General features: G+C 38.3%; 1 protein-coding gene across 4 annotated transcripts in view; it reads right to left on the bottom strand.

Annotated features, from left to right (window-relative positions):
• The window catches only part of CNOT4 (CCR4-NOT transcription complex subunit 4), a 43,771-nt gene extending 35,056 nt beyond the window's left edge, over positions 1 to 8,715 (bottom strand). For all 4 annotated transcript variants that reach the window (XM_010169268.1, XM_010169269.2, XM_010169270.1 and 1 more), the window contains exons 1-2: positions 8,542 to 8,715; positions 1,503 to 1,700 (exon numbers count right to left, since the gene is read on the bottom strand). In XM_010169268.1, the coding sequence (XP_010167570.1) occupies positions 1,503 to 1,700; positions 8,542 to 8,715 (372 nt within the window). The remainder of the gene's footprint in view (positions 1 to 1,502; positions 1,701 to 8,541) is intronic.
• Between the last annotated feature and the right edge of the window lie 2,768 nt (positions 8,716 to 11,483).

Here is an 11,483-nt window from a genome sequence, read left to right as displayed (position 1 = left end):
GCGTCTTGCAAATTATACCCCTGATAAAAATATGGCAGCACAGCCTTCAAAATTTTCACAAAAGCACAACAACAGGAGTGGATCCACCTGTACTCCATTATGATCCACAGATCTATTTCCAGAAACAGCAAACAGCAGCCAAACTCCCCTTCCAAATCATCCTTATTTGTGCAGCAGGTTTTTTGCTTGCTTAAGTGGAAAACTTGAGTTGATTATTTATTGAACTTTTTTTTTTTTGGTAGCCCATCTCTGCCTTTCAGGCTAGGTTTCGTGGTTATCACATCATCTTGGTGCTATATGCAATATTAATTACGTACATACTATCTTCTGGTATGTCTGCAAGAACAGTGCTACCACCAAGCCTAGTACAAACCCCCACCCCCCTTACTACACCAATAAACCCATTTCTAATTACTTAAAGTATTCAGTGTGGAATTATCTGAGATTAGAAACAAACAAACAAAAAACCTGTATATACTACTATTTCTCTTCACTACAAATCCTCTATCTGGTCAAAGAAACTTAACATTATTTTTGGTAATAGCATCAAACCTTGTTGCTATATTCTTGTAGAAACTGAAGTGTTATACACCAGATCAGTTTAGCTTTGATTTTTTTCGTCCCTTCATATCCCCTTTTTTTTCCCCTCCACTAAAAGCAGCTTTTTACTTTTTTTTTTTCCCCAGTCTACCAAAATGCAGCCCATACTGTGTGAGTCCTCAGAAACAGCCACTTCTCTTTGAGATTTCTCCAGACAATTTAGTCCAATCAGATGAATTTAACTTGGCACAGTAGTTTCGAAGACATCTATCTTATCCTGTAGTACATTTCCCTCCATATTCTAATTGAAGGTACTTTTACTCATTAGCACTAATGCCATTAGCCACCTGCAGCTGACTGATGACGGAAGTAAATAAAACGTTTTCAACGCAATCAGTTTTCTCAAGTGAAAAGCTGCTTCTTGATGATACAGAGTAGCAAACCAACTCTTTCCTGGGTCTTCCTCTTACTAATTTTTTTCCCCCGTCAACTGACATCACCCTTATGCTCCTTCCTAGTCACACTTCAAGTGTTGGCTTTTTTCTTTTGTCCCTACAGGTTTGTGCTACACTTTATATTTGTTCTTTACAATGCAGCCAAGCTCCCATTGTAGAACTGGTGGTGCATGACACAGCTGTATAGTGCCAGCAGGTCCAGCCTAGGAAAATGAGTACCTACAAAAATTCTTAAGCTTATTTTTAGCTTAAAAACAAGCCATTTTTAAACAAATACGAAGAAGTTTCCTTAACAAAAAAATATTGTATCCATACTCCCAAAAGCAAAGACATAAACGCTTATTGGTTATTCTGGAGGAGGAAGCCAAGTAGGTTCCCTTAAGACGGGGCCTCAGCAGCAGTGAGCCTTTTCAATGCTGCTTCATTTTGTGCCCAGCAGGGAGACAGACAAAGGTGGGCACCTCGACAGGAAGGTAAGAGCAAGATCTGCATGTGTGAACCGCTCACCTCTGGATCTGCTAGGCGCTGAGATAGCCCTACCACAAAGACAAGGTTCTTCTGTACAACCCGTACACTGGCCAAATGTTTGCGATTCTCTGATATCTTCTGTTTCCTCTCATTTTGTTTCTGTTTCTTTTCATTTTTTATCCTCTGCAGCTCTTCCTGGGACAGTGGTTTGTACACTGCTGGATCTTCTGGATATGGCTAAATATAACAAATATCATTAAAAACAACCCATATAATAAACAATGCAATTGAAAAACATTAATCCTGAAGTTTTAATGCATAAATTTCTTTCTTCTGTTATACTGTTTTGATTGTTATGGCCAGCCACAGTATAAAAGTCATTCAGAAGTATATTCAGTCCTTTGGGAAAGGTGACTATTTTGCAAACTTTAATGGAATTCTCCTATTTATACACATAATACTGATTGGGGCAATAGCCGTATTTTAACCCTGCTGCCTAGTCGGTTTAGTAACACTGCTTGGTAAGCAGCTGCAACATGACAGTCAACACATCCTGTTAAGATTTCACTAATATAGCATAGTAAGCATGTCCTGCATATTCACTCTGTATTTAGTTGTCTGATACAGATTTGGATACTTAAGTGCATTAACAAAGACTACAGGATAAGAAATCAAAATACAAATGTAATTTCAGTGGCCTACCAACTTCAAGACAGTAACACCATTACACAGCTCAATCTTTACATGGTTAACTTCTCCTAGTGAAGAGAGATTTCAATACAGTTACTACATACTGATTTAATAGGGTTCTTGCCATGCTTGTGTACCAGTCTGAAACTTGGGCTTTTGCTTCCCTGGTCAAAGGTGCATTTTTAACCTCAAGATTATCATCTACAGATAACTCCTTAAACACAGACAAAAGAGTGTAGATTTTAATCTCAAAAGTGTCTGCAAAAGTGTAAGTGTCTTCAGAGTTACCTAGAAAGACTGCCCTATTCATGCAGAGCAATGCAATAAAGGTACTACTTAGCCTGGTCTTGTAGACTACAGTGCACTGCCCTCTGCCCCAGATTACTCCTCAAAGCAGTCCCATATTCCTTACCTGTCCCAGTTTTCTCAGACTGAAAAGTTATTATTTCACACTTTATATAGAAAGCAATGCTAAGCACAGAAGCAAGTATATAAAAATATATCTCAAACAAAAAGAAGTGTTTCTAAACACTGAGGTGAAGTGAAAAATGAGAAGAGTACCGGAAATGTGCATTAAGGTAAAGATTTAAGATAAAGAAGTTAAGCTCACCAGTGTGTTGAACTAAATTCTTTGCTTGTACTACCATAACCAAAGGTTTCAGTGTGCAAGTCCAACAAAACTGAATTTAACTTTTTCCTGACTGTCCTCTGTTAATGGTAGGATACAAAACTAGTTGTCATCACCAAACAACCTGAGAAAAATCTACAGCAGCATATGAAAATAAGGTTTAGGTTAAAAGCATATATTCCTCATACTTGCATGATGCTACTGAGAGAGTCACCAAGTACTTAGATCTGATAGTCTTCCAAGTACAGCCCAAACAAGATCCATTTTATAGTTTAAAGAGTTTAAAATTCAGTGTCATTATACTATACTTGATAAATCTTCAGAAAATATGCTGCATTCAACTTCAGCAGATGGTATCCCATGGTTAAACACCAAGCCCTCTGGAACATGTTTTTAGTATCACAAAGGAATTTAAACTTGTAAGATAGTTTAGCAGTAGACAAAGGTAAACAACCAAGTCCTTAAAACAATAGACTCATATTACCCTTGAAGAACAGTTAAAACAGTAAGGTTTCTTAAAAAGTTATGTTATTCACAACACTGAATACCTAATACAGACTTCACAGTGTACTTGATGAACAGCAAAGACCTGTTAGTAAAGTCGTTTGAGATTAGCTATAGCCAATGATCATCTTGAGTTTTAATACATGTACACTTGACGACTTCAGAAATGGAGAATAATTCTGCAAGGCATTTCACTTATTTAAAGAGCTTCTCAAAGTCTGTGTTAGTCAATCATGTAGAATAAAGAATAGATGTTGTTTTGTTTTAGGAAACAAAGACTGTTAGGCAAAGAGAGAGTTAATTCAGTTATCAGAGTCAAGCTGAACTCAGGTAGGAATGGGAAGAAAACAAGTGCACCAGCATAAGTTAGATATAGTTCCAAAAATAAAATGGCTCGCCCTATATCAAGCAATGTTGTATCATGCCCACAATCCACCCTTTCACAGATTAATTCTTCATCACATCCCATACTATGCAAGGCAAGGCTTGCAAGTGCGCTGCTCTCTGGTACTGCACAAGAAATGAATTCATGGTTTTCAGCAAGTTCAGTAAGGTTCCTGAAGGTCCAAGAAAACTACAGCAAACAGTGCCAAAGTTCATCAGCTTCTTTCTTGCCAAATATAGCCACATTCAGAGCATATTCTCAAATGAGAAACAAGTTAGTACGTTCCTTCTCTGTACAGCTAATAGACAGAATGCATGCAGGGAAGGCTGGTGGATCATGGCTCTGAAAGCCAAGCAAGGTGGATTGACTGCTGGTGTATCATACAGTTCCATTTTATCTGTAGTTTACTCTCTGCCTAATCCTACAAAATAGGCGTAGGGGGAGAACCACAGGTACCAGAAGCTCTCAGGTCTTGCAACAGCTAAAGTGGCAATGCTAAATGTTACAAACATAACTTTTTTTTTTCCACTTAAGAAAGAAAAAAAAGAAAACAAAAACACAAGAAGCGTAAGATACTTGTTTAACCTACTATCACTGATTCCTTAGCTGGTAGAGGATTTGGAGATCCAAGCAAAGTAGCTACATCAAATGTTATCAGCATTTAGCATTTACATATTGTCAGATGCAAGATATTAAAAGATGTCAACGTCACTGATTCACCAAGTTTAGCTGACACCCTCCACTTAAGTTACACAAATCCTCTTCCACAAAAACCATGGAAGCCACCTGAACAAGATGTGCCAACATGGAAAATGACTAGCTTTCGTTTTCACTAACTGCAAGTTGCTGGTAGTCCTACAAGAACTTCTTCAAAGTTCAAATGCCTCTTCTGTAGTCTCATTTCTTTAATCAGAGATGGCCCTTGAATTCTCATTCTTCCTGACTAAGTTTATCTTGTCATTTAAGTTTTGTTTTCTTTCAGACTTTTTTCCCCCACATTTTCCCCAATTGTTGAAAGCTGAGCTGGGATTTATCAAGTGCTTTGCTTTTGTCATTCCCAGATGGGTCACATTCCTTCCACGCAATGGATGTACCAATATTTCCCAGTTGTTGCCTTGCTACCAAATAGGTTCTGAAATGAGAAATACAGAGAAAGTCAGTAAGGTTTATGCATAGTATACACCATACTACTTACATCAAGAATTAAAAATATCAATTTCCTCTACATTTCTAAATATCAACTGTTGCACCAAACTACTCAGTTGCAGGATTAAAAGCACCAGAGCAAACAACTGACATTTGGAGACTGTGCATTAAGACCAGGTGTTCCTTTTACACAGAAGCAGGAGTAGGAGAAACATGGACAAAAACATGCTTAAAAGATGTTAGTTTCTTGACCTAACTAACATGTTAGTTAGGTCATAAATGTAGGAGTTTACTATTGCTCTCCATCTCTAAGACACTGTGCTACGAGCAATAAAGCTTGCCAAGTTAAGGAACTGGAGAACAAGGCAAAGCCACACCACAGGAACAGCTGTGTATCAAGTTATATTATTTGGTGGAATGGCAAAGCAATTAAGAAATATGAAGGACCTAGGCTTTTTTATTGCTGGATTTAAAAATTACAACAATTAACACAAAGGTTTGAGAGTGCCAAGCTCTATTAAAGCAACACAAGCGACTGAAATGGTACGTATTCTTCATATAACAAACAGTACCTAGGCCACTGAATTTAAAGAAAAAAAAAAAAAGAAAAACATTGCAAAGAAAAATCACTGGCTTTACAACCAGAACCAGCAGGTCTGGTGACCTGTACACCAGCTTCTGGCTACAGAAGTCTCTTTTGAGGACACCTCATTTTCATTCTAATTTGACTAGTTAGCAGCTATTTCAATCACAGTTAAGAAATCAATTGACTGGAAAAAACAGGAAGGCTTGCTTACCATCTTACAATTGACTACACCTACAATTCTGAAGGGCATCAGGAACTCAAAGCAGATCAGTTCTATTTTTTTAAGGAAGTACTTTCTGTAGTTAATGAACTAAACAGAAACAATTTCCAAGTCTATTTCAGAAGATTCAGATAAAGTTTAGAAAGCTTTGAATGTGGCAAGACTAACAAATACTAGTTTCCAACTAGCATTCAAGTTAAATTCATACTAGCACCTTACTTTCACAAGCCGAAAAGCAAAATGTTTGTCTACTACTGTTACTAACAGGAGGAAACTTAAGACACTAATTCAACTGACTGCAACCACATGAAAACATATTCTGCACATGTAAATATTAAGCTCTTTAACAGTTCAAGCCTGTAGAATTATTTTCTCCTTGGTGGAAAAGACTGCAAGCTAACACCTTTTCAGTTAATTAAAGCAGCTTAGGAGTATAACAGTATATATGCAATGCACGGTTAAGGTCTATCAAACTAACCACATAGGTGTCACTACAGGGTACAGCCAAACTATTGTATCACTTTTATCACTGGCCTATTCCAGAATCTTCCCCAAATCTTTCAACCAAAATCCCTGCATAGGGAACTTCATTGCTCCTCTCCACAGACTAGTGATCAAACCACCGGAGAGCTCACACTGAGTTCAATATCACTGGCACAAATAGCAGTTTTTTATTATGTGATTGGGCATGACATACTCAGCCTTGCTTCAATGTGTGTTTATTCCCTGTCCTTTTTGCAGTAGGTATCCTGCACTGGTATACACATTACAAGTGTGACATACCTGCTGAAACTGTAGGACCTACTATAAACTTTTCTGCAAAAATTGTGTTGCTTTGCCATTTTCTGCACTTCACCATTTGAAGTGGCCACAACCAATACACACCACAATGGACAGGAATTAGAAAACTGCCTAGACTTTTCCTCAGAAACCTTACTACACACAGATAGGCATGATTCAGACATACTGCACACAGAAACACATACCTGGTTCAGAAGGTCCAGTACACTCCAAAAGATGGCTTCTTCAGACTTATCTGATGCTGCCATCAACTGTATAGCTTGAAATGATTTATTTCCAAGATCCTGATGGGGTCTCTGTGCCACAATGTCTTTGTCTATGCCACAACATACTTTGTACTCCTCAGCCTCCTCCATGCAAAACTCCTACAATCCAGTGATATAGCTGCAACTCTACTCGAGCATCTTGTAGTCCATGGGTGAAGAAAGTATCAGGAACATAATCCTCGTCCACTGTGAAAGAAGAGTTTTCCTTCCTCTGCTGGAACGGTCAGTGTGCTTCATTCTGATTGCAGCGCTCATTCTAGCTTTCTCTTGAAACTGTTTTTCTTAGCAAACTGTATCCATTTCAGCAAAATATTTGCACATCCAATCATAAACCAGATTATTCCACATTAAAAAGTTCAGCTGTGGCAGTATCAGTATTTGAAAGAACTCTGATACCCAGAGGCAGTGAATAGCACGTTGCTTGTGATTTTTCAGATATATTCCACAAACTTCCAATAGTGAACAGGCAGAGATTAATTGAATAGGTGTTGGCAAAAAATAGTGTAATAAATCCAGGTAAATGAAGTGACTGACACAGACAAGGGAATTACAGAAATTTCATGTTGTATCAGAAGAGCATAGGTTTGCTTGTACTATGAAAATTACTATACAGCATGTGTCATCTACAGCAGGTATCGCTTGTGGAGACCGATTTGGCTGATGACAGTGGATCTTCCTTGTAGGACACACAGCTCAAATATCGCAGCAAATTTGCACAATTTGTTAACAAATGTATGCTGTTGGGGGATAGCCTTCAGTTTTGCAGAGGCATCCAAACATAGGTTAGCAGTGATAGCCAAAGCCCAGAAGAGTAGCAAGAAAATACGACTGGAAGTGCTTATAGAAAGCTGTGACAGTAAATATAGATAGTGAGACCAAGTAAGATTACTAAGGGTCTGAAAAGAGAGCTGTAATATGAGACAGGAAGCCGCCAAAGGCATAAACTGAGGATAGGATCAAGATTAAATAGCAGGAGAAAGAGGGGACCTAAGTAGCTGCAATTACAAAAGGAGAAGAGCCAGGCAAGAAAGTTACAATCAAGGGATGTCATTCAAGAGAAGAAGATATTGAGAAAGAATTTTATTAAACACTGAAGATAAGGAAATAAGAGGTTAAGCAAAACACTAAAAGGAGGAAAAAATAATTCAAAGGAAAAAGCAGGCAACTCAATGAAGCTGAAGTTTATAGTGGTGGCCAAAGTATCAGCCAGACATCAACTAAGAGACAGGGAAAAATTAAGTGTGACTCTCAAGGTACTACCTTTAAGCATTTGGCAACAAGATCAGAATACTAGACAGACAGACTTAGCTTAGATTTTTAAATGCTTTAAAGTTTAACACCATTGGATATATTTTCCAAAGGTTCTACACGTTTAGTATCCAGAAAAATACAGATTAAAAGCTCCAGTGACAAAAAACAAAACAAGCAGGTGCCTCATAAGTTGCCTCGGACAGCTCTGCTAGTTTAGCTGAACCTTAGCCCTCAGCAAACCTCTGATGCTGGAATCCCCACTGTCCTTCCTGAAAAGACTTTGTCAATGCACGAGCACCCCAACTCAAAGGATTTTTTTATTTTTTTTTTTATTTGGCAGATCTCCCAGCATCAGCATGCTTTGGTTCTGATCCACATCTTCCCCTATTAATCCAGTTCTGAATTTAACAAACCAAGACCAGCCGTTGCTTAACAGCTTCAACACATATGCAGATAGAATCTGAAAGATCCAACACCTCACCCTTGATCTAGGCCACCACTAGATGAATGTTTCCCTGAAGGAAAAGGATGTCTTTGGTACCAACACAATGCAAGAGCCTCGTGATATGTGCAAGATAAGCCGTTGTTCTCGGATATTTACCTTTCTGCAAGCAGGACAAAGTCCATTCTCATCAGTGCGGATACGATGCCAACAGAAACGACATATTTGGTAGCCACAGGTGCAAGGGAAGAAGTTGATGTCATCGATTTCCAGAGGCTCCATGCAAAGGGGGCATTCCACAGGGTCTTCCTTAGCATCAGGGCTGCGAGACATCTTTATATGTTCGCAGAGCAGCAAAAGTTTATAATAACTTAATAGACCAAGAAGGTCAGCACTTGAAGGTCTGCAAGAGAAAAAAGAAAAGAGATTAGTACTTTGGAGAGTTTTTCTTTTGCACCTTTTAATATTTCAGTTCTTCACCACTTTCCTTCTCCCCACACCAGTTATCTACTAACACACAAGCTACTCCCTAATAAACTTTAGTGCCTTTCACACAAGTAATATGAAGGATGGTACTGCTGATGTACCTCCCCATCTGGACAGGCAAGAACTTCTTTGACAGTTGGCTAGCCTATTTGGGTTTCAAACTGTGCAGTTGCAAAAAAATGCTTAACAGTGTACACTATACATTGCTTTTGAGTTGAGCCAGGTCCTTTAACTATTGCTTTCTTGAAATCTTCTACAAATTCAAAGTCAAATCCTTGAATGCAGGACTTGATGTTCAAGATCAATTTATTCCTTTGCTCGGAGACTTGGAACAATCAGAGATTTGGAACAACATTTAGGTCATCCATTCAGGCTTTTCAGTGGAGTTACAGAATTATCAAACAAAACCCAGAAAAGCTTCTTACTCAAGAGGATTTGTTTCTTTGTCCATCTAATTTTTTTGGTCCAGAGACTGATCTCCGAGATCAGCCTCAGGACTACAGCATTAGTCAAGATTCATCAGGTACGTGTCTTCCTACATGTGTCAGACAACTTTCATCGAGTCATTTATGCTTTTCATCAGCATACAATTCACACCAAAGTGCAAATATATGCATGTAGTTGAAAAAACCCTGTATTAACTTAGCATGCAGACACAATAAGGTATTTCAGGATCGGAATTTTGAAGAGAACCAAAATTCAGGTCACCATTTTCTTAACTTATTTCTCAAACTTAGTCATTTGACTATGCGTTTATTCTCTCAGTTTAAGAATTCAGCACAAAAAAGTTACTTTCAGACTCAAGGCACATACAGTTGTCACCGATACTCAGTCAGTTTGTGGGTTGGGGTTTTTTGTTGTTTTTTTTTTCATTTAAGTATCACTGTGGTTATTTCAAGTTGTATCTAATTTCAGCAAGCTGTCTTGATCTGTTGCATGAGACAGGCACATAGATAGGACAGAATAAAAGGTCAACAGTAGAATTTTCAGGTGGAACTTTCAGAGAAAATACAAAGAAAAGAAAGAAGGAAGGAAAGAAAGAAAAAACAAACAAACCACAAAACCCCCAACCGACTAGAAACCCACTGAAAAGCACTGAAAACGATGGGACCAGAACACAGTTGGATGCTCATACTACCTGTAACAAACGACACCACTTTTTCACAAATAAGTGAGCTCAAAAGCTTTCTTTAAGAAAAAATAAAATTAAAAAAAATAAAATTCTTTTATAATTATGTCTTTCCCAAAACATCAGTCATGCAATTAAAATTTAACCTCACACACACACACAATCTGGAGTCCCCTCTACTTTCCCAGAGAGTCTTCTGTTCAATTTCTAACCAAAAACTACTAGATGTGAACTATCCAATCTTTCTCCAGGCTTTTAGCAGCAAGTCCAGAAACAAATTCTCACATCCACCTACTTGAAGAGTGACATTTATTCCTGTCCTTGAAAATAAGGTGACTGAATGTTTTGCAATCAAACCCTTGCTCACAGATTTCTGTATGGGTTAGCCTCACATATCTTTGGTTTGATACTTTAACAACCACCAATAAATCCTGTTTATGATCTTCCACACTCTAAATCATACTTTTTTGCATGAAGGCTATCTTATAAAGCCCAAGAGGTTCCAGCTCAAGTTGGGACCTCCCACCTTACAGGGCAGGATCCATTTAGCAATACTTGTCCCCATCATGCACATCTCTTCAGGGACAGGAATTCCTCTGCAAGAAGCCAGGAGAAGACAGTGAAGAGGAACAGCTTAAACACAACCAAAGTACCATTCAAATACACAGTAGAAAGGCAATGGTCACGCTGTAGTTTGGTTAACCTGTGTTCACAGGCTGATACCAGAAGCCTACACTAATTGCAGTTTTGACTAGTTTGGTAGGGAGTACAGCCTCGAGGCATGAAGTGCAGTTCTGGTAAACATATACCACTGCCCTAAAGAGAAAAGTTCCACTAAATGCTCATGTAAAAGTAACGATGAGAGAACAGATTTTACATGTGGTAGGCATAATTTCTCTATATGGCATGCACTAGCAACAACTTTCCTCTTTCAGACCTTCACATTCATTAAAATAAACTCCTACAACAACACAGCAGCTTTTACTTCATTATCTATGCTTTCATGAGTGCTCTATTTACAATCATTTTGACAGGCTCAAAACCAGGTTCTGGGGGACCTTACCAGTGTTTTCTACAGAGAACACTAGCAGAATCCAACCTGAAGGAAGGAAAGGATTAGTTTGTTTGGGAGCTTTGCCTTGTTTTTAAGAACACATTCACACTGGCTGAAGAGTGGGAGGGACTGTTAAAAGGCCACAGAACATTATTTAATTGCTTATTATGCAGATAACACATTTCTACAGCAACCCTTACATTTCATGTAAACTTTTTACACTTGTATAGCAGCAAAATCATTACAACATGAAAGTGACTTTAAAACTAAGCATGAGATAAACTGAACAGATTTTTTTCAGTTTATATTTGGATTTGACTTTGTTGCAGATCTCCAAACAACAGGTCAGTAAACAGACAGCATATTCCCTTCAACTGCGTACTCATCCTACTGCAGGCTCAGCAGCTTTAAGCCTACTGAAACAGGTCTAAA

This window comes from Antrostomus carolinensis, unplaced genomic scaffold (assembly GCF_000700745.2).
Source record: "Antrostomus carolinensis isolate BGI_N321 unplaced genomic scaffold, ASM70074v2 scaffold1406, whole genome shotgun sequence".
NCBI lineage: Eukaryota > Metazoa > Chordata > Aves > Caprimulgiformes > Caprimulgidae > Antrostomus > Antrostomus carolinensis.
This window is presented reverse-complemented; position numbering and strand designations above follow the sequence as displayed.